This window comes from Gadus morhua, chromosome 8 (assembly GCF_902167405.1).
Source record: "Gadus morhua chromosome 8, gadMor3.0, whole genome shotgun sequence".
Taxonomy (NCBI): Eukaryota; Metazoa; Chordata; class Actinopteri; order Gadiformes; family Gadidae; genus Gadus; species Gadus morhua.
In genome coordinates, this window is record NC_044055.1 from 5,235,575 (window position 1) to 5,259,574 (window position 24,000).

A 24,000-nucleotide genomic window follows, 5' to 3' on the forward strand; every position below is an offset into this window, starting at 1 on the left:
GGAATAAGGTAGTTCACCTAAACTCTGCATAGCCACCCCCACTTAGTTGGTAGCATCTTATCCTAGCTATCTCTGTTGTATACAGGGAATGGGTTAACCTAGTGATTGTTAGTGCTTAGCACGTGTTTCTATGAACATCCTTACTGTACCGACAGCGATATATTGTTGTTTCTCTTTCTTCTGACAAATGTACTTGCCTGAAAAAAGCATCTGCTAAATGCCCTGAATGTAAATGTAAAGTAGGGAGGGGGGAGAGCATTGAGGGAGGGGACGTTTATTTGATCGTTAGGTTTCAAAGTCTGACCCTCTTCGGCCATCCTCCGTTCTCTTAATTTACAACTCCGGAATCGTACCCACAGCAGCTTGAATACGTCAATAACCGTCAATCAGACCTTTGTTGATGGGCACCAGCAGATCCAGGGTCTTCTGGGGCAGATAGGGCCAGATCACACTGATCTCCTTCTGGAGCTCAGAGTCCAGACCGATGCGATCCTCACCCCCTGCAAGCCACACATTCACCCGTTAACACGACATGAACTCCTAGCCACACTCATCCTCTCATCGCATAGAGGCTACGGTATCGAAATTGACAGTTAGGGTCAATTGACTGCATTTATAGAGCGCGCACATTCACACACCGACGGCGGAGTCGACCCCCCGAAATTAGACAGCCAGCTCGTCGAGAGAGGTCAGGGCGAGGTGCCTCGCTCAGGGACACCTCGACATTCAGCTAGGAGGAGCCGGGGATCGAACTAGCAACCTTCCGGTTACCAGCCAACCCGCTCTACCTCCTGAGCCACATGCCGCCATTATCAACAGAAGAGGAAGCTACACGCAGACACCGACCTCGGGCGATCTTGATGTCCAAGGCGGTGCGTATGAGAGACATCAGCGTGGACGTGAAGTGGACACTCATGTCCTCGTCGACGGGCATGTTCATCAGCACCAGCCTCTGAGAGGGACAGAGACGAGGAGGGAAAAGGGTCGAGTGGGAAGGGTGTCTCAGCCACGAGGCCCAAAGTCTACTTGAAGGCATCCCGAAGCAAGAAGCCATTAGTGAGCCATACCTGCTTATTAATGTATTATCTATCTGAGACTCACTTGTTCAGAGTTCACCTAAAGTCTGCATGGCCTCCCCCCACAACATCCCTCCCACACTTACGCACTTATTGTATGTAGTACGTCCTGGCACTTAATGTACACACTTATTGTATGTTGTACGTCCTGGCACTTAATGTACACACTTATTGTATGTTGTACGTCCTGGCACTTAATGTACACACTTATTGTATGTTGTACGTCCTGGCACTTAATGTACGCACTTATTGTATGTTGAACGTCCTTGCACTTAAAAATAGTACTTACGTGGCATGGCGTAGCATCCTATCCTTGCTATCTTTGTTGTATACGGTGAATACTGTACCGACAGCGATATATTGTTGTTTACTTTTTCTTCTGACAATGTACTTTTTGTTACTTTGTCACTTTTAAAAAAGCATCTGATAAATGCCCTCAATGGAAATGTCAGTCAAAATAAAAATGGCATAACATTGATGGAAGAGGTTACTCTTACTCATGCTTTTAATTTCGGCAGTCACTCGCGCTGTAGTCAGGGAGGTGGTTACCTTGTAGGCGATCTTGGCAGGGCATTTCTTCCCCAGACCCAGCGGGGGCGACATGTGAGTCAACATCTCGTACATCGCCGTGTAGTGGATGCGGCCGCTGGGAGATTAAAACGTGGAGGACAGCGTAGACACAGGGGAGGACAGGTATGGAGGAATTAACTAATTTGGAAGGCGGGGATCAGTGTAATGATGGTTGTTAATTCCCTGTTGAACCAAAATACCCATATCCCTGCCAGCCTGATCCCCTCTGAACAGTCTGCAGTGTGCTACAGAGACTGCCCTCTGTTGGTCAGTTCTGTCGACCACCGACCTTCTCTAGTAACATATTTAGAGTCTTGTCAACTGATAAAGTCAACTGATCTATGAGTGGGAAAGGCCATTATGGCAAGTATTTTAAACTGCCAATTCCAAAATGACCAAAATGTCCAAAATGACTAAAATGAGCAAATGAGCAAATGAGCAAAACGACTAAAATGACTAAAAGAGTGAAATGACAAAAATGACAAAAATGACCAGATTGACCAAATTGACCAATGTGAAACCCATCAGAGTCCAGTTCATTACAGAAGAACGTAAGTCCTTACCACGCCGAGCGGTCAAACTCTCCCCAGATACGGACAAACTCGTCCAGATGATGGGGTCCGAGGATGGAGGAATCCCGTGTGAGGTACTCAAAGTTATCCATGATCACGGCCACAAACAGATTCAGCATCTACAGGGAACAGCGCACACGTCAACAAGCCGCTCTCCCAACAGAACGGTTCTAAAGGGGCTCGGTCGGAGGAGGTCGTAGGTCGGCGAGCGCTCACCAGGAAGGAGCTGAAGAAGATGAAGGAGACAAAGTAGCAGTAGGCGAACTCGGTGCCGCAGCCCCCCAGGTGGTCTGGGGACACGGTCATGGGGTCAATGGAGGGGTCCGGCTCGCACTCCTGACCCCCCAGACAGGAGAGCATGATCTCCTGCCACGACTCCCCGGTCGCACTCCTGGGGGGGGGGGGGGGGGGGTCAGTCACTTTACTCTCAATTAAACACCTTATCCGTCCACAGTGGGGCAGTTTGTGAAAGGAGGTTTAGAATCTGTAAGAGCACACGATATTGACTATACACACAGAGGCCTGTAGACGATAAGACATTATAAAGTAAGTCCAACACTCATATGGTGTTCCGCTGTTCGTGGGTTCACACCGCTTTGGTTCAAAGAACTTCACTAAAGAATTCACAGACATGGACTCAAATATAGACAAATAGGCCAATCAAGACGTTATATCTAAATACATCAGAGGGGCATTTGTTCACCTGAAGAGGAGCATGAGCGCGCTGAAGAAGGTCTTGAAGTTGTTGTGCTGGTTGATGTGGCTCTCGTCGTTCAGTTTGATGTTCCCAAACACCTGGAGGAAGGCGGGGGGGGGGGGGGGGGGTTCAGCGTTTTGAAAGGCTTTGTTCGGTTGTCTTACGTTACAGAAAGTTAAGGCTTAGTTATGGTTCCACGTCAAAGCAACGCAAGAGGGTTTATGGACCCATTACATCCTCACAAAAAACCTGACGCAGAACCTAAACAGGTTCACGACTACGTCGAAGCGTCTGCGTGGTCGTCGCGTGCGTCGACGCGGAACCATAACTGAGTGTCAGTATTACGACCCTGACAACGTGACGTCTTTAGTAGCGGGGCAATACCTGCATTCCGATGATGGCGTATATGAAGAAGAGCATGGCGATGAGGAGACACACGTACGGGAGGGCCTGTTGGGAGAGAGGGAAGGTAGGGATATCTCATTGATGTTGTCAGTATAATCAGGGTTATGCATTAATAAAAAAAAATCAGCTAAAGCAGGTGAAGCAAAATTACATACGAAGAAAAACACCTTGAAACATTGCTTATTGCATTGGTTGAACTCTTTTGTGGCTGTCACTGGGTTGTCATTGTTAATCCCAACAGCTACATGTGAGTGGTTAGAAGCAATGTCCACGGACCTTGAAGGACTGCACGAAGGTCCAGAGAAGGATTCGGATGGTGTAGCCCTGCCTCAGTAGCTTGATGAGTCTGGCGGCTCTGAAGAGCTTCAGGAAGCTCATGTTGATGGAGTTCAGCGACTGCCAATGACCATGCATAAAACCATGTATTATTATAGAATTAGAAACGAGGCTAGCGCAGTAAACGTTTGGCAACCCGTGGTACCTGCAGGTCCACGATGATCTCCGTGATGCTGCCAAGCACCGTGATGAAGTCGAAGATGTTCCACGTGTCTCTGAAGTAGTTCTGGAAAGGTAGACGGAAAAAGTACCGGGGTCGGTATTTGCATCGCATTGTGTCGTATTGATCCCGATTCTGTGCGTCGGTATATGTTTGAGATCCGATGTGTGTATTGCGGTGTGATTTGTCCGATTTCTCTTCAGCGTGTGTGTCAGTGTGTGTGTGTGTGTGTGTGTGTGTGTGTGTGTGTGTGTGTGTGTGTGTGTGTGTGTGTGTGTGTCTGCAGTGTTATGCAGTTTTTGCAATTAATTAATCTAATTACTTGAATTTCCTTAAAATCTGTTGAATCGAATGAAATCAAATTGAAATCAACAAACATAAAATACATTGAATGGAATCAGATTTCATTTCATTTAATGCAATTTAATTCAATCGAATTGAATTAAATCGACCGAATCAGATTGAACTCAATTGAATTGAAGTGCATCTTAACCAGGTCTCACCACGATGCCAAAGGCCATGATCTTGAGCATGCACTCCATGGAGAACAGCACAGTGAAGGCCGAGTTGAGGTGCTTCAGCACCGTGTCGTAAGCCGCTGGGGCCGAGTGGTACTGGAGGAACACAGGCAGACAGGATGAGGCTGGGGATGTTCCGATACCACTGTCGGAAATCCCTCCCATACTGCCTAAAATGCAGTACCGGGTATCGGCGAGCACGCAAGTCTATGCGCCGATCCGATACCATCACGAAGACCTACGGGTGTTTGAACTACCAAGTCGGAAAAAACGAATTAAGTTGAACTAGAAGCATACAAAAATAGTTCAGAAAAAATCTTTTGTCGACAGTAAATGAACCGACTGTACATTAATGACATCATAAGAGAACCCTTCAATAAGGACAAGCGCTGTTAGCAGACACAATGCTGGAGGCTGTATCAGAATATACTCGGTATCGGCTGATACTGAAGTTCATGAATCGGTATCAGGAAGAAAAAAAATGTATCGGAACATCTCTAGATGAGACGCTGTGTGTTCTCTCTTACAACAGGAAGCTGGGGCCCTATTAATACCACCGGGGGGCTACCTGCAAACACACATGGCCACACAACAGGGCTACACACTTACCTCTCTCCTCCGTTTCTCACGCGTTCTTAACAACACGTTAAAAACAGCTTCCCAGGCATTAATACGTATATTTGTGGTGTGTAGCCATGTATATATACATACATGCCCACATTGTCGGAGCAGTTACAACTGACACACACACATGGTGTTTTGTGTTTGAGGGATCTACAGCAGCGATGGAGGATGTTCCTAACCTCCAGTCCACGGACCACAGCTGGGCCATGAACCTGTTAGAACCGGGCCTTGAAACATTTGTGTTAATTGTATTATTTGATATTATTGCATTGCGGAAGGGAGCCTGAGACTGAAGCATTTCATTGCTGCTTTAATTGTTGTTAACATGACAAGTAAACCATCTTGAAAAACAGCCACATCGTTTGTCTAAAAATGATGCATCTTAATATAAAGACATTTAGATCGACTACCGGTCCTCCGCATTTTTTTATGAATAGGCCGGTCCTTGGAACAAAAGAGGTTGGGAACCCGTGATCTACAGTACCTTCATCATGAGCACCACGGTGTTGAGGGCGATCATCACCAGCACGGTGTACTCGAAGGAGGGCGAGGCCACAAAGTGCCAGAGGCGGTACTGCACCGTCTGCCGGTTCTGGGGCATGTAGCGCGTCATGGGCTTGGCGCTCATGGCGAAGTCGATGCAGGCCCGCTGGGGAACGAGAAGGCCGTTGAGTCGGTGACGCAGGATGAGGGTGAATAGGGGTACTACTTGGGGTTTGGACCGGGTTTAAGCTGTCCTTGGTGCCGCAGGGGGCACCTTCTCAGGAGATAGAGCAGGTTTGCGGGTGACCAGAAGGTCGCTAGTTCGATCCCCGGCTCCTCCTAGCTGAGTGTCGAGGTGTCACTGAGCAAGCCGCCTCACCCTGACTGTTGCCTTGCGTTGTTGACTCCGCCGTCGGTGTGTGAATTTGTGCATGAATGGGTTAATGTTGTAATGTGCTTAAAGTGGCCACTGGTTAGTAAAGCGCTGGATAAATGCAGTCCATTTACCATTTAACAGCTTTTCTTTTTTTTTTTTTTTTTTTTACTCTGGACATAAACCTACAGTTGCACAGTAATGTATTTTCTATTTTCTCCAATTAGCCCAATTTCATCTCCAAATGGATTCCACAGTGTGACTTGATTTGCTCTTACACAATCGGAAAAAATGAATGCTGTACACGGCGTTGTAAGGACAAATAGTAATGTTTTAAATTAAATTAATACTTCAATTAGGTTTAATTAGTGCTCAGCAGGGGTTGTCAGCAGGACCAATGACGTACTTCATGCTACATAGTGTAGGAGACGGTTGTGGAGATCAGGTTTCAAAAAGAACGGAGTGACGGCGCCTCTCTTTCAAAGGATCACTCAAAACATACCCATTTTAAAACTGCTTTTAACATCTCACAGTCCTCCACTCTCTGTCCCTCTTTAACCCCTTAATATGTTTGCTTTTAAATGTGTTGATGTAACCTTTCATTCATATTTTGTTACATTTTCTCATTCCTGTAGTATTGTTGTAAAGTGTGTTTGAGTGTCCAGAAAAGCGCTGATTTTGATGATTATTATTCCGAAGAAGACGATGATTCTGATGAAGATTAGGATGATTATGATTCAGATTATGAGGACTGTTATTCTGATTGTGATGATTATCGTTCAGATGATGATGGATACCTCGTTCTTCTCCAGAGTGCACTCCTGGATCATCTTGTCTCCCTGCTCCTGGAAGGTGATGATGATGAGGGCCACGAAGATGTTGACGAAGAAGAAGGGGAAGACCACGAAGTAGACCACGTAGAACACGGACATCTCCATGCGGTTGCCGCGGCTCGGACCCATGTTCTCCTCCGTCACGTCCGTTGAGTGTTGGAGGACTCTGGGGGGGGGGGGGGGGGGGGGGGGAGAGAGGTAGCCATGGGAACGGAGGCCTGTGTGTCAATCAAGCGTTTGGTGGTTGCTTCACTGTTTTAATGAGTCACATAGTGTTTAATATCTTTGTCTTGTAATATACATAACATAGGAAAAACATAAAACGTTAATTCAACTTTATTATTATGAAAATTAGGGTTAAATACATTGGGGAAATTACAACCTGCCTTAATCTCGGACCATAGATTAAGCTTTTACAAAGTTTTGAGAGTGGACTTGCTCATCCGTACCTTTGCTAACACCACACACACACACACACACACACACACACACACACACACACACACACACACACACACACACACACACACACACACACACACACACACACACACACACACACACACACACACACACACAAACACTCTCTCTCCAGGGCCTCCTAAAGCCATCCTCGCAAACCTTGACTTCTCTTTGCCCGTCTCTGAGGGCCAGCGTGAATCCCAGCTGTAATCTACGTCCACCTCCTGTAACTACTGTCTGAGGGAAGGAAGGAAGCATAGGGGGGACTCACTGAGGCCAGCCCTCTCCGGTGGAGACGGTGAACAGCGTGAGCAGAGCCCAGCACACGTTGTCGTAGTGGAACTCGTGTCTCTTCCACTCCCTCCTCCTGACCTCCTTCTTGTCTCTGCTGTAGTCAATGTAGTAGCCTCTGTAGGGAACAGACACAGACGCCGCCGCCACCACCACCACCACGGGCTAATTGTTTCTGTATTCATTCACAGCTTAGGTAAAAGAGGAAGACCCAGCAGTAGTTCCCATGCAGGTTCAAACCCGAGGGATTTGAGAGATTTCTGTCTCTTTCGGAGAGAGATTTTTTTTTTTCGTTTTTTTTTTTTAACCATTTTCTTTTTGCATTTTTATGCTTTATTATAGAGTGAGATAGAGAGGAAGGTATGGGAGAGAGAGGGGAGGCCGTGGAGCAAAGGTCCACGGGGGGGCAGGATTCAAACCTGTGTCGCTGCGGTCAGGACTGAGCCAGTCCGGCCAACTATTTGAGCCGATCTCTGTCGCGTTCTCAGTCTATGGGACGGTTTGCTGAGGGAAGTCAGGATCGGATTGGATGACAATATATCTACGGTATCCAATTATCACTTGCAAATCCGTCTCTTTCTTAACACACTGGCACAGTCCACACTTTACATTCAAAGCGAACATAAAACACAGCGTGGCTATTAAGTTAACATTGCTTTCAGTGCCAGAGAACCTCCACCTCACCATTTAATTACTGACCGAATATAAAAAAAAAACATACTGCAGTTAGTTTAATCTTCACACCGCCACACATTCATCTTGTTTTTTTTGGTGGTGTGCTGCTCCAACGGAACATCCCGCGCACGAGATCTGAAGGTAGGCGAACGCGTGGGTGGGAGGGGGCGGGGCGTGTGGGCAGGGGGGTCGACAACACTCACTGGCACTGCTTCTCCGTGTTCATGGAGCTGTCGTTGCAGTAGAAGAACTTCCCCTTGAAGAGCTGCACGGCGATGACGGCGAAGATGAACATGAAGAGCTGGTACACGATGAGGATGTTGAGGACGTTCTTCAGCGACGTGACCACGCAGTCGAACACCGCCTGGAGGGTTTGTGTGTGTGTGTGTGTGTGTGTGTGTGTGGGGGGGGGCATAGCAGGGACAGTTTTCAAAACAGTCAAACATCAGAAAAGGACAATCGTGATGACATCTTAAGTAAACTGGTTAGTTGGATTACCACAAATCGTTAGCACAATTGCATAAGTCATATTTTAAGGTTCATTTTGAAAGAGCACTCTGATTGGCTTTGGATATAGCCAATGAGGCACAGTGAATCAGCAGCGTTAAGAGAGCAGAGATAGATTAGATATCACAATTTGGCCAAAATATGACTTTTTCTCCACACATGATGGGGACAAGTGCGGTAAATTAGCTTTGGCTAAAAACACTACGATGCAAACATCAGATGACAGTCTCAAGCGTATCTATGTTTCTGTATCCGTCCCTGTTCAAACAAACCTTAAATAAATGTCGTTGTGAACGAGAAGTGAAATGGATGGCGTGGGTTTGTGCGCGACGGTACCTTGAGCTTGGGGAGCCTCTTGATGGTTTTGAGTGGTCTCAGGACCCGAAGCACCCGGAGGGACTTGATGGTCTTGATGTCGCGGCCTTTGTTGTTCCTGTGGACGTCGCCCACGCACAACGGTTCATAATTAGGAAGGTCCATCAATCCAGCCCAGCGAGAATACATTAATTACATCAATTGGTGCAATTACAAAAAATAAAAAAAATAAAAAAAAACGTAGACACACACATATTTAGAAAATACATATTCTTTTGACTGAACAGAAAACGAGTTATTTTCCGAACATACTGAACAAAAGGACTGATTGCTTAAAGATAAAGAGAGACCAAAATATCACAAAAACCCACACTGACCAAGACAAAATGTAAATCGACAAACGAGACAAGTATGAGTGTTAACAAATAAAATGAGAGGTTTACAAGAGAGAGGTGTGTCAAATGTCTGCTTTACCCCATCACATTCCTGGAGGGCCCAACAGTGAAAATATCCACAGGAACAACAGAGACATTGAGGCATAAAGAGAGAGACACACTCAGAGAGATCTACAGCTATCATCACAACAGAGATAAAAACACATACATTATCCTACGAGAAAGGGGAACAACGACACAAGGCGGATCTGTGCAGTAGGAGGAGCGGACGCGTAGCGTGCATGCATCGTCACCGCGATCTCCATGTGAGGGTTAGGGTTAGGGCCAATTAGGGTTAGTTTAGGGTTGGGTTAGGTTGAGGGTTGGGTTAGGGTTGTCTCAAGCAAGGTCAAGCTAAGAGTGCTAACGGTTTTCTGTTTGAGTGTGTGTTGTGAACCATGCATTCCTCATGCCAGGGAGCGGAGAACGCATGCGTATCGTCATGGCACCCGCGCGTCAGACTTCTGCTGGGCGACACTGTCGTCGGTGTCCGATCTTAGCTGTACGCAATCGAGTGAGTCAGCGGGTTTGGTCGTTAGTCATCGGCAAGAGCGGGGCGGGGGGGGGGGGGGGGGGGCGGGGGGAGCGTCGTCGTGGTGACTCACGTCAGAGCAAAGGCAATAAGCGCCCCCACCACCACAATGAAGTCCAGGATGTTCCACAGGTCTCTGAAGTAGGAGCCGTCGTGGAGGATGAGGCCTTGGTCGATCATCTGAAGGTTGGGCCGAGTGGGCAGAGACACGACGGCGAACAGTGTTAGAACATTTTTCCTTTAGGTGGATGTTGCTGACGCTCTCATCCAAAGTGACTTACAACCATTCATTCACACATTCACACCCCGACGGCAGAGTCAACCGCCCGGGGCGTCAGCCAGCTCGTCGGGTGCAGTCAGGGTTGAGGTGCCTTGCTCGGGGACACCACGACACTCTCAGGCTCAGCTAGGAGGAGCCGGGGATCGAACTAGCAACCTTCCGGTTACCAGTCCACCTGCTCTACCTCCTGAGCTTCTGCCGCCCACAGAACTCGGAGACACGGAGATGGGGGGATGACTTGGACCCACCTTGATGATCATCTCGAAGGTGAACACACCGGTGAAGACGTAGTCAAAGTACCGGAGAACCTGCAGGGTGGAAATCAGAGGAAACCGTTTTTAATGGAAACATTTTATTTTATCCAATGAATGGATGAGATGTGTTTAAAGTCTACAATTTGTGAGGAGACTCTAGAAGCTGATGTTTCCTCTGCAGATTAACCATCAACGTGCAGGCCATGGGAAACATCCAGCGTCCCAAATGAAGCGGAACTCTCAGTTTATTCTAAGGTTGGCTAAAGTGCGTCTAGAACTTGGTAGAAGTTGTGCTCGGTAAAATGGGAGCCGAATTGGATCAAACGAAATTATCACAAATCCTTGTATTGCTATTGGTTAAAAAAGACATGTTTATGGAGCAAAAGCTATTTTAATCTGTGTTTGACACTCCATAATGTTGGTCGTCTAGCAACCGGGTCCCTAGTTTGTGGCTGCTCCGCACCACATGGGCGCAGCACGTTGCGTTCTAAAAAAAACGTTCCGCTCTCAAAAACGTTCCCGAGCGTTTGCGCCGGCCCTCACCTTGTTCCTGTCGGAGTTGGCGCACACGGGGTCCTCGGCCGCCAGGGCGATGCTACTGGCCACGATGACCAGCAGGATGGTCATCTCAAAGTAGCGCAGGGTCACCACATAGTGGCAGATCCTTCGGATACTGGGAGCACAGGAACGTAAAGTCACGCCGGGGGGTCAAACCGGCACACACAAAAGCCACACGAAAAGGCAAAGTTTGCAGACTGCATACACCTGTCAGCGAGACACTGCCACAACGTTTAACAAGAGACCCTTGTGGGCTTTTTCTCGTCTTACGGGTTGGTGGACTTGAAGAGGAACATGCTGCCTGGCGCGGCGGGCTGCGTCGGCGCCGGCGCCACCTCCTCCTCCTCCTCCTCCTCCTCCTCGTCCTCGTCCTCTGACTCCTCGTCTCTGTCCGTTTCGGACGTGAGAGGGTCCGTCTCTTTGCTCTTCGCTGGAAACGTTCAATCACAAAAAAAAAAGAACACGGTTCTGAGTTTCACACCGGATGAGGACCAACGATACTAACGAGGTCTGGCTGCGCCGCGTGAGTCAACCGCCGTCGTTTTTGTTTTTGTTTGTTCAACAGCGACGGACGCCAGCTTGGCCCCCCGCTGGGAGATGTCAGAGCCGGCCTCACACTTTGTAATATTCGAGTATGGTGATGCCCAAAGCAATGGCCGGGGGCTGAAAATGGCGGAGGGAGGCGGATGAACGTGTCGGGGGACCCCCCCCTACCTGGGACGGGGGCGCGCTCCAGCAGCGGCTGTCGGCACATCTCGATGACCACGCCCCCCTCGGCGTTGGACCTGTCGGCCTTCAGAGAGGCGCGGTGGCCCCTGCGCTCGGCCGCTGCGCCTTCGACGACCTCGCCAGCCACCGCAGCCTCCAGGGGGGCCGGGGGGCCGTGGCCGGCCACGGCCCCCCCCTCGTCGGGCCAGCTGCTCTCCATCAGCGCCACGGAGCCCGCTGGCTCCAGGGGGGCCGGCTCACACTGGGGGGGCTCGGGAAAGTCCGCGCCGGGCAAGCTGAGTCTAGAAGCCGTCCGGGAAAAGGTTTGTGAACGATGTGATACATTATCAGGGTGTTCAGAGTTCACCTGCACTCTGCATAGCCTCAAATGTACCCACTTATTGTATGTTTATGTCCTGGCACTTAATGTACGCACTTATTGTATGTTTATGTCCTGGCACTTAATGTACGCACTTATGGTTTGTTTACGTCCTGGTATTTAATGTACGCACGTATTGTATGTCGTACGTCCTGGCACTTAGAGATAGATTGTACTTGGCATCGTGTAGCATCTTATCATACCTATTTTTGTTGTGTACGAGGAATGGGTTAACCTAGCGATTGTTAGACCTTGGCACTTGTTTCTATGAACATCCTTACTGTACCGACAGCGATATGTTGATGTTTCTCTTTCTTATGACAAATGTACTTATTGTAAGTCGCTTTGGATAAAAGACTCTGCTAAACCCTCTCATCTCTCATGTAGATGTGAATGCGAATGTTATCAAGCTACAGTTAAGGTGGGACATACCTGTGATCACTGTTGACCTCGGAGTTGGGGTCGACTCCTCCCCCGTCCTCCATCGTCGCTCCTTCCTCCGCCCCCGCGCTCTCCCCCCGCTCCCCTCGCTCCTCCCGCTCCTCCTTCTCCCCCCTCTCCCCTTGGTCCTCCTTCTCCCCCCTCTCCCCTTGGTCCTCCTTCTCCCCCCTCTCCCCTTGGTCCTCCTTCTCCTCCTTCTCCTCCTTCTCCTCCTTCTCCTCCCTCTCGTCCAGGGCCTTCCTGTCGTGGCTGACGGCCCGCCGGATCCTCCCGCCGCCCCCCCCCCTCCGGCGCCGCGTGCCCGAAGTCCAGGCTCTTGGCCTCGGGCCGCGCCTCGCGGTGCCGGTGCCGCCGGTGCCGCGCCCCCCCGTCCTCCGGCCCCGGCCCCGCCCTGAACTTGCGAGCCCCCCGGTGCCGACCCCCGCCGGCGGCCCGGTGGTGGCCCCCGCCCGCCCGGTCGTCGGCCCCCGGCGGCGGCGGCGGCTCCGAGTCCGGGGGCTCGGGCATGGGGATGACCACCGACATGGGGGGCTCCGGGAGGGGCATGCCCGCGGACATGGGCGACTCGGGCTGGTGGGGGGCCGGGCTGGCCTCGTCGGGGGACAGCGCCGGCACGTGGTGGCCGCCGCTGGTGGGCGTCTCGGCCGCGTCCTCGGGGGGGTTGCCGAACAGCTCCTCGCGGGAGGCGATCTGACGGCGCTTGCGGAGCTGGTTGGCGCGCTGCTCCCAGACGGACATGTGCACCTTCCGGCGGCGGTTACGGCGGTTGGGGAAGGCGGCGGCGGCGGCGGGGGGCTCCTCCTCCGCCTCCGCGGCCTCGGGCTCCTCCGGGAAGGCGGGTCGGCCCCGGTGGATGGCCCTCTTCCTGTAGAGGTAGGGCCGTCTCCTCCCCCTGAGAGGCGGAGCGTACAGGGGTCACTAGGGGCCGGCCAGGGGCCAAACGCTGTGTAGTGTTGGTGACACGCACACTCTTGGCATTATGGGATAGCGTTTAAAAAAAACAACGACTGACAAACGATCAAAATCATTGTTTCCAGAATAATGTATTTTCCATTAATAACTTAAAGGAATAGAAAGTATAATGAGGCACATAATAATTTAACGAATGAGAAAAATGCATAAATAATTTGTTCAAATGTTCATTCACAAACACAAAGAAAACCAGTAGTAAATAACGAAAACCACAAGCACATAAGGGGAAAGTGCAGGAATAAATTAGAGAAAATCTAGCAAGGGGATTACTTTTAATCCATCAGGGAAACTCAAGAGAGGAATTCTGAGTGACGGAGAGGCAGTCTGCGATACTTACTGGTGTTCAGACTCTGTGGTGGTCCATGGAATCAATGAATGATTTTTTGAAAACAAGACATTAGTGTTTTCCCACATACACAGAACACTTGGTGTGACACTGTCCAAAATACACGTGTACGTTGATTCAACTGTAAGTCTAATCTAGCAAACTGAGGGTATGGTTAGCCCCAGTTAACTTCTTTGGGTGTAAAGATCTTTTGGTTGTAAAAACATTTTTTTTTCAATTTTTTCTTTTTTTTGAAACTTAGTCAATGGTACGTTATTCCAAGAGAGAAAGAGAGAAACACAATATCTAGCTAATATAACGTCACTGAAATCGTGAAATGATTGTCTCAAATCTTCATCCTGGTGTGTGAGAATTAACACAGCATATCTTAAACTATTGAGGCATGTGAATAGAAGTCCCAATGATATCTCCACCATTTACCATTTACTAAACAAGGACTATATTTTACAACTATAAACCTTTTGGTCAGTGTCACATAAACAGGCATAGAATAACAAGACAAGATGATTGAAGCAGAAATACACTGCAAAAACGGGTCAGAATATGCTCGCTGATGGTTGTGGCACAAACAGGACATTCAAATATGTAACAAACAAATGATACAGTTAGCGTCAAAAGCTACAGAGTCAAGGTAACATTTCAAGCTAATGGCCACCATTATAATCACACAATGTGAGACACGGTAAAACAGTATTTGATTTGACTTTAGGTTCCGCTATTAGCAGAAACTGCTTTAGTATGTAATGGTTCCAGTGACTAGATGAAGGGCAATCATCTTCAAGGACTTACACTCTAAGACAAGTAGTGGCAAAACCTGACAGTCGATAAAGTCTGTGTGGTCCTGAGAGACAAAAGCGCTTTATAACGTTTACCTTCTGGGACACATTAAGACGTGTTTACCTACATTGGTCTAAGATAAGGAGACATTTGCACTCTGGTTTATTTTTGGAAGAGTGAAGTGAACTATTTAGCTTTTGGCAAATCATGTCAAAGATGCCGACCCAATTTTGCTATCCCTACATGATTGGCTTCCACAATTAGATCAGGAGTTGTCCTAATACCGCTGAAGCAACGTGCACACAACCGCATTCACTTCCAACTTAGTCTGACAGCATCTTCCCTTTTTATCTGTTAAATTTGCCATGTTACTAAAGATTCTGTGGAACACTTCCAACTGTTGCATTAAATGTAACACCCACCCATACACCCACACACTCTCTCACACACACACACACACACACACACACACACACACACACACACACACACACACACACACACACACACACACACACACACACACACACACACACACACACACACACACACACACACCTCTGTGGAATGATCTCTATCACTATGTCTAAAGCTGCTAGATTGGAAGACCCTGTTCATCGCTCAAATCCTGGTGAAGATCAACAACATTTTTTATCGCCATCGTGTCAGCATCCACCCACGCAGACCAAGAGAATCATATCCATTTGTTTTGTCAATCTGTGGCGAATATTCAACATTCAAATCGTTTGTCCGTCTTCCCAGGGGGTGATTTTAATTTGTTAGCATTACAAAAAGTGTTAGTCACTGGACTGCTTGTGTGAACGGCCGTCAGTCCGTAGATCAAGATGCTCGCAGACGACTTACTCCGACAACAAGCCCTCTCCGCTCCGAGCGTATCTTCTGTTGAAGAACGCCTCCTCCTCCTCCTCATCCTGACAAAGACGCACCGATATATCAATTATTAACAGGTTTCAGTCGTTATGCGAACAACAGCGCAGGTGGATCATATCGTAACCAATTATCTACTAAATGACGGTGACAAAATGGAGGGCATAGATACTATACAGAAAGTACCTTGGCTAGCTTCTGTGCTTTAGCCAGATGTGGTGTGACAAAATGGAGGTAATAGATACTACACAGAAAGTACCTTGGTTAGCTCCTGTGCATTAGCCAGGTTGTCAACGGCGATGGCCAAGAACACGTTGAGCAGTGTGTCTGTTTTCAGGAGTTAAGGAAATCCCAGAGCACTTTTGTGTTTACTGGAAGTACAATTGTACCACAAATTTGTAAGAACTCCTTGACCAGTCCCCGATCAGGACGAGGATTTATATCAGTAGTTTGATTCATATACATTTAGGGCATTTAGGAGACGCTTTCATCCAATGCGACTTACAATAAATACATTCATCAGAAGAAAGAGAAACAACAATATATAGCAGGTGGTACAGTATGGATGTTCATAGAACCAAGTGCCAAGCACTTACAATCGCAAAGTTGAACCATTCCCAACAGAGATAGCTTTGCGACCTGTTTCTGCCCAAATCAACCAAAATTGCTAGCTAAGAAAAAACATTATGCCTGAGAAGCACAGAACTGACTTTTTACGGGAATGCGCGACGGGCTTTGGTAGCTCAACAGTAGAATGTGGACGGCAATGGGGGGAAAGGATACAGTTTCCAAACAGAGTCAGCACGATGAAGTAGATGGAGGACCACATCCCGTACTGCACGCCCCCCTGGGATCGGATCCCGTTGTACATCACCTCGTTCCAGTCCTCGCCCGTCAGGATCTGGAACCATTCCGTCAGACACCACACCGTTACTTCAACAGATTTTACATTTAGGGGAATGTTGCTGACGCTTTTATCCAAAGCGACTTACTCCGTGAATGCGATAATTAGGAAGTTTGCCTGCAACATTACATTTTGTTTTCATGTTTTTAAATCACTGAACTTTTGTGGGAATGCGCTCATTCACACATTCACACGCCAACATGCCGAGTCAATCGCGCTGGGAGACAGCCAGCTCGTCGGGAGCAGTTAGGGTGAGGTGTCTTGCTCAGGGACACCTCGACACTCACACTAGCGTGAGCCGGGGATCGAGCTAGCAACCTTCCAGTTACCAATCAACCCGCTTTCCCTTCTGGGCTACTGCCTCCCCTAGCGATGACGCCAATCGCACCTTTACACCTTTTCAAGAAAACAAAAGAAAGTAAGGGGGGACATTGAATCTTCGACGGTTTGAATGTTCGATGGAATTTAGTCGGCGGTGTCTTTAACAGTCGAATCGTCGTGTTGGGGAAGTTCTGCGTTGTGGATAACAGGAGGGTATTCCACTGGGAGGAGCAGGATGCCAAACAAGGGATACCGCGGCATTGCTTGGCTCCGAGAAGGAAAGGCCTATACGTTACACAACTTTTTGTTGTGGGAGTCGGGGAGGGGGATCTTCTGTCTGCAGTTTGCTGTGTTATGTTTTGAACAAACAATGATCAAATATCATTGTTTGTTGGTTGTAAACCCTTTGTGTAACAGCAGTGGCCCTATCCAATCGTCTTCTTGTCTAAAGTTCTATGCTGTGAGTCTAGAAGGATACACAACCTCTGGAAAAGAAAGACGCATACAGTTTGGCTAGCATTTTGAAGAAGAGATGATCTAAAAAAGTCAAATGCGTACTGTATCCCGGCAGCTGACCTATCGTATCATACCACTCGTGCTGGTGGAAACGATACTCTCCGCCTGATCTCGGTAATGCATTTTCACTGAAACACACCATTCATGTCTTTTTGATTTGTACTCGGTCAAACGCTCTTTATGTAGCCTCTGAACCAGACGAATCTACGAGCTTGTGTTTCATTTGCTCTTTATGTATCCGGTCCCCCCCCCCCCCCCCCCCTTCAGACAGTTTCGGACGGTATATTTACCATGATTTAACACTATGACTGTACAGAGGAAAACAACCAGGATGGCTTCGGCTGATGTGTAATGCGTCTAGTGGCTCTGATTGGTTGTAGGTTCTATCTAATTGCGTCTAGAGACGTTTTGGTCGATGCCGGTTTATAACAGAGGTTCCAGACTGATAGGCATCTGCGAAACGGTCAGGTGATTTCAATCAAGTTTTGTCCTAATCGGATGTGAATAGCGTGTGTAAGCAGACAGAGAGGAGCTCTCTGTTTCACATGAGGGAAACCCTGCTAATGGATCGCTTTTAATAAATTTGAACCACGCAAAAGTCCCCGGAAATCAGCCGAGTATTGGTGTAGCCTTGTGAGTCAAATTTGGCGATGCAAAATCATAGTCAAGGTCACCCATTATGGAAAGTAATAACCAAATAGACAAATACCACAAACACCTTTTCAACACTCAAACTTGTTTTTATAGAAAATCACTGTGCAAAATAAGTAAACCAAACTAAGCGAGGTATTTCGCACCAACCATTAACCATTAAAATCGACTTTTCAGAACTGAAAAAAGCCCGAAAGTAAAGCAGCATGCAGAGTGAACCACTCCAATATCCTCCATTCTAATCATACTCTCTCTTATACCCTGCAGCTGACTCTTGCCCTGATAGGATGTTTATTCTGGTCGATCTCAAGGGCCCTGGATTGATTCATGTCACGCCCGTTTCTGATCGGCACACATATCTGTGTGTGCATGAGGATGTGTGGGAGGATGGAGGGAGGAGAGGAGAGGGGAGGGGAGGGGACGGGGGGTGGGAGAGCTGGCGTGCAAGCGAGTGTTGTTTAATCTATGCCCAGAGTGTAAAAAAATGAGAGAATCTCCCAGGGTACAATGTGTCATGGACGAGAAAGAGGAGGAAGACGAAGAGGAAGGGGGAAGGGGGGGGGGGGGGGGGGGGGTCCGTGTGGGAGCCAAACCTGAAACACTGTCATGATGGAAGCTGGAAACGTGTCAAAGTTGGTGGGAGTGTAATCCTCAAAGATGAACCTGGAGGGGAGGGAGAGAGAGAGAGAGAGAGAGAGAGAGAGAGAGAGAGAGAGAGAGAGAGAGAGAGAGGGAGAGGGAGAGAGAGAGAGAGAGAGAGAGAGAGAGAGAGAGAGAGAGAGAGAGAGAGAGAGAGAGCGAGAGAGAGAGAGAGAGAGGGAGAGAGGGAAAGAGAGTGGGGGGGGTGGGGGGAAGAGAGCGAGAGAGCGAGAGTGAGAGAGAGAGAGAAAGAGAGAGAGATAATTAGCAAGAGAGAGAGAGAGAGAGAGAGAGAGAGAGAGAGAGAGAGAGAGAGAGAGATAGAGCGAGCGAGAGAGAGACAGAGAGAGAGAGAGAGAGAGAGGGGGGGTGGGGGGAAGAGAGGGAGAGAGCAAGAGTGAGAGGGAAAGAGAGAGAGAAAATTAGCGAGAGAGAGAGAGAGAGAGAGAGAGAGAGAGAGAGAGAGAGAGAGAGAGAGAGAGACCAACGGAAACGTGAGAGGATCAGGGGGACGAGCAGTATGCAGAGCTATTTATACCCAGACGTGTCACTTCTCCACCCCCTTCATCAAAGACAGACGCCTTAGGAGGAACCATTGTTCCGCGACCGCTTAAAAAATAAATAAACCATGACTTGTGTTCAGATATGCGGCTTAAAATACACCGAGAGGCAATCAGCTCAATGCTAATCACCGCCGCCGGGCGGACACAACATAAGGCTCATCGGGGTTTATTCATATGATATGCAAAACAAGCGCGGCCGTCTCCGTGGCGTGGCGAAGGCGACGGCCCGGTGAGGCCCGACCCACCACCTACCTGCCTCCGAAGAGCTGCATGCCCAGGAGGGCGAACACAACCACGAAGAGGAAGAGCAGGAACAGCAGGCTGATGATGGACTTCATGGAGCTCATCAGCGACACCACCAGGTTCCGGAGAGACGCCCAGTATCTGGAAAGACACCGCCGCAACACTTAAAAAATAAGTTTTTACAAACATAAGATTGCAGGACTACATTTACAGTTATATTCTGAGAATTTAGCCGACGTTTTAATCGAAAGCGACTTACCGTAAGTGCATTTGACAGAAGTCGGTTCAGTAAGGATGTTCGTAGGACCAAATGCCAAGCACTAACAAGGGCTAGATTAACCCATTCCCCGTAGACAACAAAGATAGCTAGGATAAGATGCTGTACAACTAAGCACTATAACTAAGTTATAATGAAAATATGATAATACGTTTATTTATAAAGCGCCTTTCTCATACTCTAGGTCGCTTTAAAGTGTCATAAGCACACACAGAACAAGACAGTACAACAAAAAATAAAATGAAAAGAAATAATATACACAGAGGGTCTATGCAGTGGTGGTAGAAGGGCCTAGTACGACGTACCAAGTGCATACATTAAGTTGATCAGGTGAGCGACTCTGCGGTCCTGACTTAGGCAGGTAGCTCTTCCCACCGTACCACACCATGTTTTACAAATATGGATGTCATGACTACTAGGAACTGCAATGATGATCTAATATGATATTCATTGAGTATTACGGATATATATACTTTGTCATTTGGCACTTTTCTCCAAATTGGGATACACACGTATATTCAAATATGTTGTAGTCAAATCTAGCAAACTGGATGCATGATTGTCAAATAAACCCATAGGGACAACATCAAAATGGTTCTTTTAACTAGTTAGTTAATGTTAACTTATTCTAACTGAGAGAAACCCAATAATCTAGCTAATATAAGGTCACGGAAATCGTGAAATGATTAAAATGATACTCCTTAAATTAAACTCACAAATCATGATGTCCTGCTGTGTGAGTATTTACACATTTACACGGCATATCTTACACCATCGAATAGCAACTGTGAATGTAAATCCCAATGGTACGTCCTCTAATTCACAAAACAACGTCCATCGACGTTAACAGTGAATCATTTTCCAGGAGACACCTGAACATGGATGAGCAGGGGGGGTTGAGGGGTGAGGGGTGAGAGCTGAGACCTAACCCTCACATAGACCACCCAGGTCCAGTAAGGCCGCTATGAACAGGCAGGGGGGAATACACTGACGGTTCCTCTACGTACTTGGTGATCTTGAAGATCCGGAGCAGGCGAAGTGCCCGGAGCACGCTGATCCCGAACGACATCCCGGGCCGGAAGAATCCCCACACCACCTCGAAGATACTGCCCACGATCACCTGAAGACACAGCGCGGGCAGCAGCTTATGAATGTGTGCGTATATGTACGTATACACAGCTACGTGTGTGTGTATCTCTCAGTCCCTCCAGAAAAATGAGGCTGTGTGTGATTGTGATTGTTGCGGCCAAAAATCCTTGATTATGCAGCACGTCTTCTTAAAAAATGCGATGAAATATGCGGCATATTTATGCAATTTTATGCAATGAAATTGCGGGACCTTGCGAAAAATGGGGGAAATGGCTGCTCTTGTGTGAAGTAAACGAAACATTTTTCAACTCTCTGCTAAGATACATGTGACTTTTTTGCAACGAAAATAAGGGGATTATGAAATCATGCAAGCCCCGCATATTTTGCGCGGAAATCGGCAATTTATGCGGTGAAAGTGCGGCATATTTGAAAAAATGCGGCCCCTGCATGAACATGCAGACTTCTGGAGGGACTGATCTCTGTATGACCAACCTCTGTTTAAAATGAATCACCTGCAGCCACAGCAGCTTATTTGTGTGAATTTATATGCAACTATACACAGGTAAAGATGTGTGTATCTGTATATATTGTGATGGGAAATATCACAATATCCTCTCTCTATTTAAAATGAATCACCTACCCCACAGCACGTGCGGCAGCTTGTGAATGTGTACTTATACGCGGTTACGTATGTGTTTCTCGTGTACATCTTGCCTCTTTTTTAAATGAATCACCTGCAATCACACAGCGCGGGCAGCAGCTGCTGTATGCGTACGTATTTGTACCTATGCACAGGTACATATGCGTGTTTCTGCATATTTCCTACCTCTTTTTAAAATGAATCACCTACCACACAGCAGCTGTTGTATGCGTACGTTTATGTACGTATACACCGTTTTGTTTGTGTGTATCTGTATACATAAATCCTACCTCTATTCAAAATTTATTTGGCATTTACATTTTACATTTTTACACATACTTAAAATGCATGTGTAAGTGTCTTTGTGTACCTTGAAAGTGCTGTAAATAAAACCATATTATTGATATAATTCATAATCCTAGCTTTTTTAAGCATCTCACCAAAGGGGTCTGATCTGAACTGTGTCGATGCCTCACCACATGAGCTAGGCTCTAGGTTTGAATGCTAGGCTCTAGGTTTGAATGCTAGGCTCTAGGTTTGAATGCTAGGCTCTAGGTTTGAATGCTAGGCTCTAGGTTTGAATGCTAGGCTCTAGGTTTGAATGCATAGAATATGAAGAGGGATCTCCTGGGAGTCACAGAGTCCTGTGGGAGCTCACCCCACAGTCGAAGCGGTTGAAGGAGGAGTGGAAGTAGAGCCGGAGGCCGAGGCCGTACATCTTCAGGAACATCTCCGCCAGGAACAGCCCCAGGAACACAAACTCTGCATAGTCTGGGGAGGAGAGAGAGAGAGTACAAATCACCTCAGGTCCACTGTTGGAGATACTCAGGCGCAATGGTAACATCGCCATGACGATGTAAGGATGTGAATTGCTCTGCTAAACTTGGGTCACACGCTGGAGTGAGCTATTGGGCTTAAATGTTGGGAGTGTGATAGATAGCGTGTACGCGCATGTGTGTGTGTGTGTGTGTGTGTGTGTGTGTGTGTGTGTGTGTGTGTGTGTGTGTGTGTGTGTGTGTGTGTGTGTGTGTGTGTTTGTGTGTGTGTGTGTATCTAACCCCCCTGTCCCACCAGTCACAGCGTCGGGGGCTACAAGGAGGAGGAGGCGGAGGAGGAGGAGGAGACCCACAGAGGAAGATGGAGAGCCAGTCGGGCTGGTTGTGGTGGACGATGGCCACGCAGAAGGTGTTGAGGGCCACCAGGCTGAGCACGATCCAGTAGAAGGAGTCCGTCTTCACCATGCGGCGGATGGAGATGCGGAACATGCGCTCCTGGCGCCGCAGGTAGGCGGCCGGGCCGCGCCGCCCGCTGCGGTAGTTCACCCTGGAGCGGGACATGCCTGAGAGGGAGGAGGAGGAGGAGGAGGAGGAGGAGGAGGAGGAGGGGGAGGACGTTGGTTTGGTACATCTCGTCAAACGTTGCGGTGTCAAAACGCACCCCGTTTAAAAGGTTCCTGTTGGGTACGGGGTCCGATTTCTTGGGCCCTCCGGTATCGCTGCTCCGGGATTCTCTCTCTCTCCGAGTAACTATCTATCCGGGGAATTGCAGGAATGATGCGGGGAATCAAATATCCTCATCGTCTGCGGCTCATCCGGGGTGAGAGTGACTTACAATAAGTACATTTGTCCGAAGAAGGATGAACAAAAATGTATATCGCTGTGGGTACAGTAATGATGTTCATAGAACCAAGTGCCAAGCACTATCAATCACTAAGTTAACCCATTCCCCGTATACAACAAAGATAGCTCGGATAAGCGCCAGGACGGACAACATCCAATATGGCGAGAGGGGTGTTATTAGAGAGTAAGGAGAAGGGGCAGAGGGGGGGTAAGGAGGAGGGGAGGAGACTATGCAGAGTCCAGGTGAACTCTGAACAAGGGAGCCTTGAGTCTCTCGCTGAAGCTGGTGAGCGACTCTGCAGTCCACGTATAAATACTAAGGTTGGAGGCAGGACTGACAGAGAAAGAGGTGGAGGAGCAAGGGGGGGGGTTTGGAGCGCGGTGCCATCCGTGTAGAATAGGCCGACGTGTCAGCCTAACAGACAGACCTGTTTCCGCGTTACGTTCGTGTTCACTTACTCGCGGTCGACGTGTCGGCGAATTTCTCGCCCCCCTCTCCCGGGGGTCCCCGGCGGGCACCTGTCTTCTTGCTGGTGGCTCGCTTCAGCACTGGAGACATTAGAAAACATGTGCTCACGCTTTAACTGTTAACATTCACTGGAGGGAGAGAAAAGACGATGACAAGTCCAGTTCAGTAGTGAGACGATGTTCTGAATCAGGAGCCAGGGGACCGTATGCCAGCGGAGAGAGTTGCCGCCAAGTCATTCAACTCCTCTTGTTACCAAGACAACACATTTGTCAGTTATTAACGAGCCAATATGTATCGGGTATAATTAGACAGTGTTTAGTTCTTGTCTTTATTTGCTCACTGCTGCAATTTAAGAATTAAAGAAACAACTGCGTCCTTGCCACTAGGAAAACGTCTGAGAGGTTTGGAAGACTCAGCAGAAACACGTCGTACTTATGTTTTCTACAGTCAGTCAGTTCAAAACCGGACGCTCAATTTTGCGGGATATGTTTGAAATGTTCTTTTAATATCGCCATGACTCCTCCACATTTCAAACACCATGCACATTGTGAAGCAACAAGCAACGTGCTGCAGCCATCAGACACAGCCCAATCCCTCAGTGTG

The 24,000-nt window shown here is 48.1% G+C and overlaps 1 protein-coding gene across 1 annotated transcript in view; it reads right to left on the reverse strand.

The window, feature by feature from the left end:
• Window positions 1-24,000, reverse strand: part of cacna1eb (calcium channel, voltage-dependent, R type, alpha 1E subunit b) — a 58,120-nt gene that overhangs the window by 6,961 nt on the left and 27,159 nt on the right. Inside the window, exons 11-42 of the mRNA XM_030363366.1 lie at window positions 23,388-23,477; window positions 22,439-22,648; window positions 21,968-22,080; window positions 20,588-20,700; window positions 19,313-19,444; window positions 18,452-18,521; window positions 16,250-16,367; window positions 15,726-15,793; window positions 15,443-15,510; window positions 12,738-13,375; window positions 12,475-12,592; window positions 11,670-11,965; window positions 11,226-11,385; window positions 10,941-11,070; window positions 10,392-10,451; window positions 9,937-10,043; window positions 9,372-9,383; window positions 8,919-9,015; window positions 8,279-8,439; window positions 7,381-7,518; window positions 6,612-6,813; window positions 5,443-5,607; window positions 4,320-4,430; window positions 3,802-3,882; window positions 3,597-3,716; window positions 3,300-3,365; window positions 2,922-3,013; window positions 2,435-2,609; window positions 2,210-2,337; window positions 1,626-1,722; window positions 847-952; window positions 393-500 (exon numbers count right to left, since the gene is read on the reverse strand). Of these exons, the coding sequence (XP_030219226.1) occupies window positions 393-500; window positions 847-952; window positions 1,626-1,722; window positions 2,210-2,337; window positions 2,435-2,609; window positions 2,922-3,013; window positions 3,300-3,365; window positions 3,597-3,716; window positions 3,802-3,882; window positions 4,320-4,430; window positions 5,443-5,607; window positions 6,612-6,813; window positions 7,381-7,518; window positions 8,279-8,439; window positions 8,919-9,015; window positions 9,372-9,383; window positions 9,937-10,043; window positions 10,392-10,451; window positions 10,941-11,070; window positions 11,226-11,385; window positions 11,670-11,965; window positions 12,475-12,592; window positions 12,738-13,375; window positions 15,443-15,510; window positions 15,726-15,793; window positions 16,250-16,367; window positions 18,452-18,521; window positions 19,313-19,444; window positions 20,588-20,700; window positions 21,968-22,080; window positions 22,439-22,648; window positions 23,388-23,477 (4,350 nt within the window). The remainder of the gene's footprint in view (window positions 1-392; window positions 501-846; window positions 953-1,625; window positions 1,723-2,209; window positions 2,338-2,434; window positions 2,610-2,921; window positions 3,014-3,299; window positions 3,366-3,596; window positions 3,717-3,801; window positions 3,883-4,319; window positions 4,431-5,442; window positions 5,608-6,611; window positions 6,814-7,380; window positions 7,519-8,278; window positions 8,440-8,918; window positions 9,016-9,371; window positions 9,384-9,936; window positions 10,044-10,391; window positions 10,452-10,940; window positions 11,071-11,225; window positions 11,386-11,669; window positions 11,966-12,474; window positions 12,593-12,737; window positions 13,376-15,442; window positions 15,511-15,725; window positions 15,794-16,249; window positions 16,368-18,451; window positions 18,522-19,312; window positions 19,445-20,587; window positions 20,701-21,967; window positions 22,081-22,438; window positions 22,649-23,387; window positions 23,478-24,000) is intronic.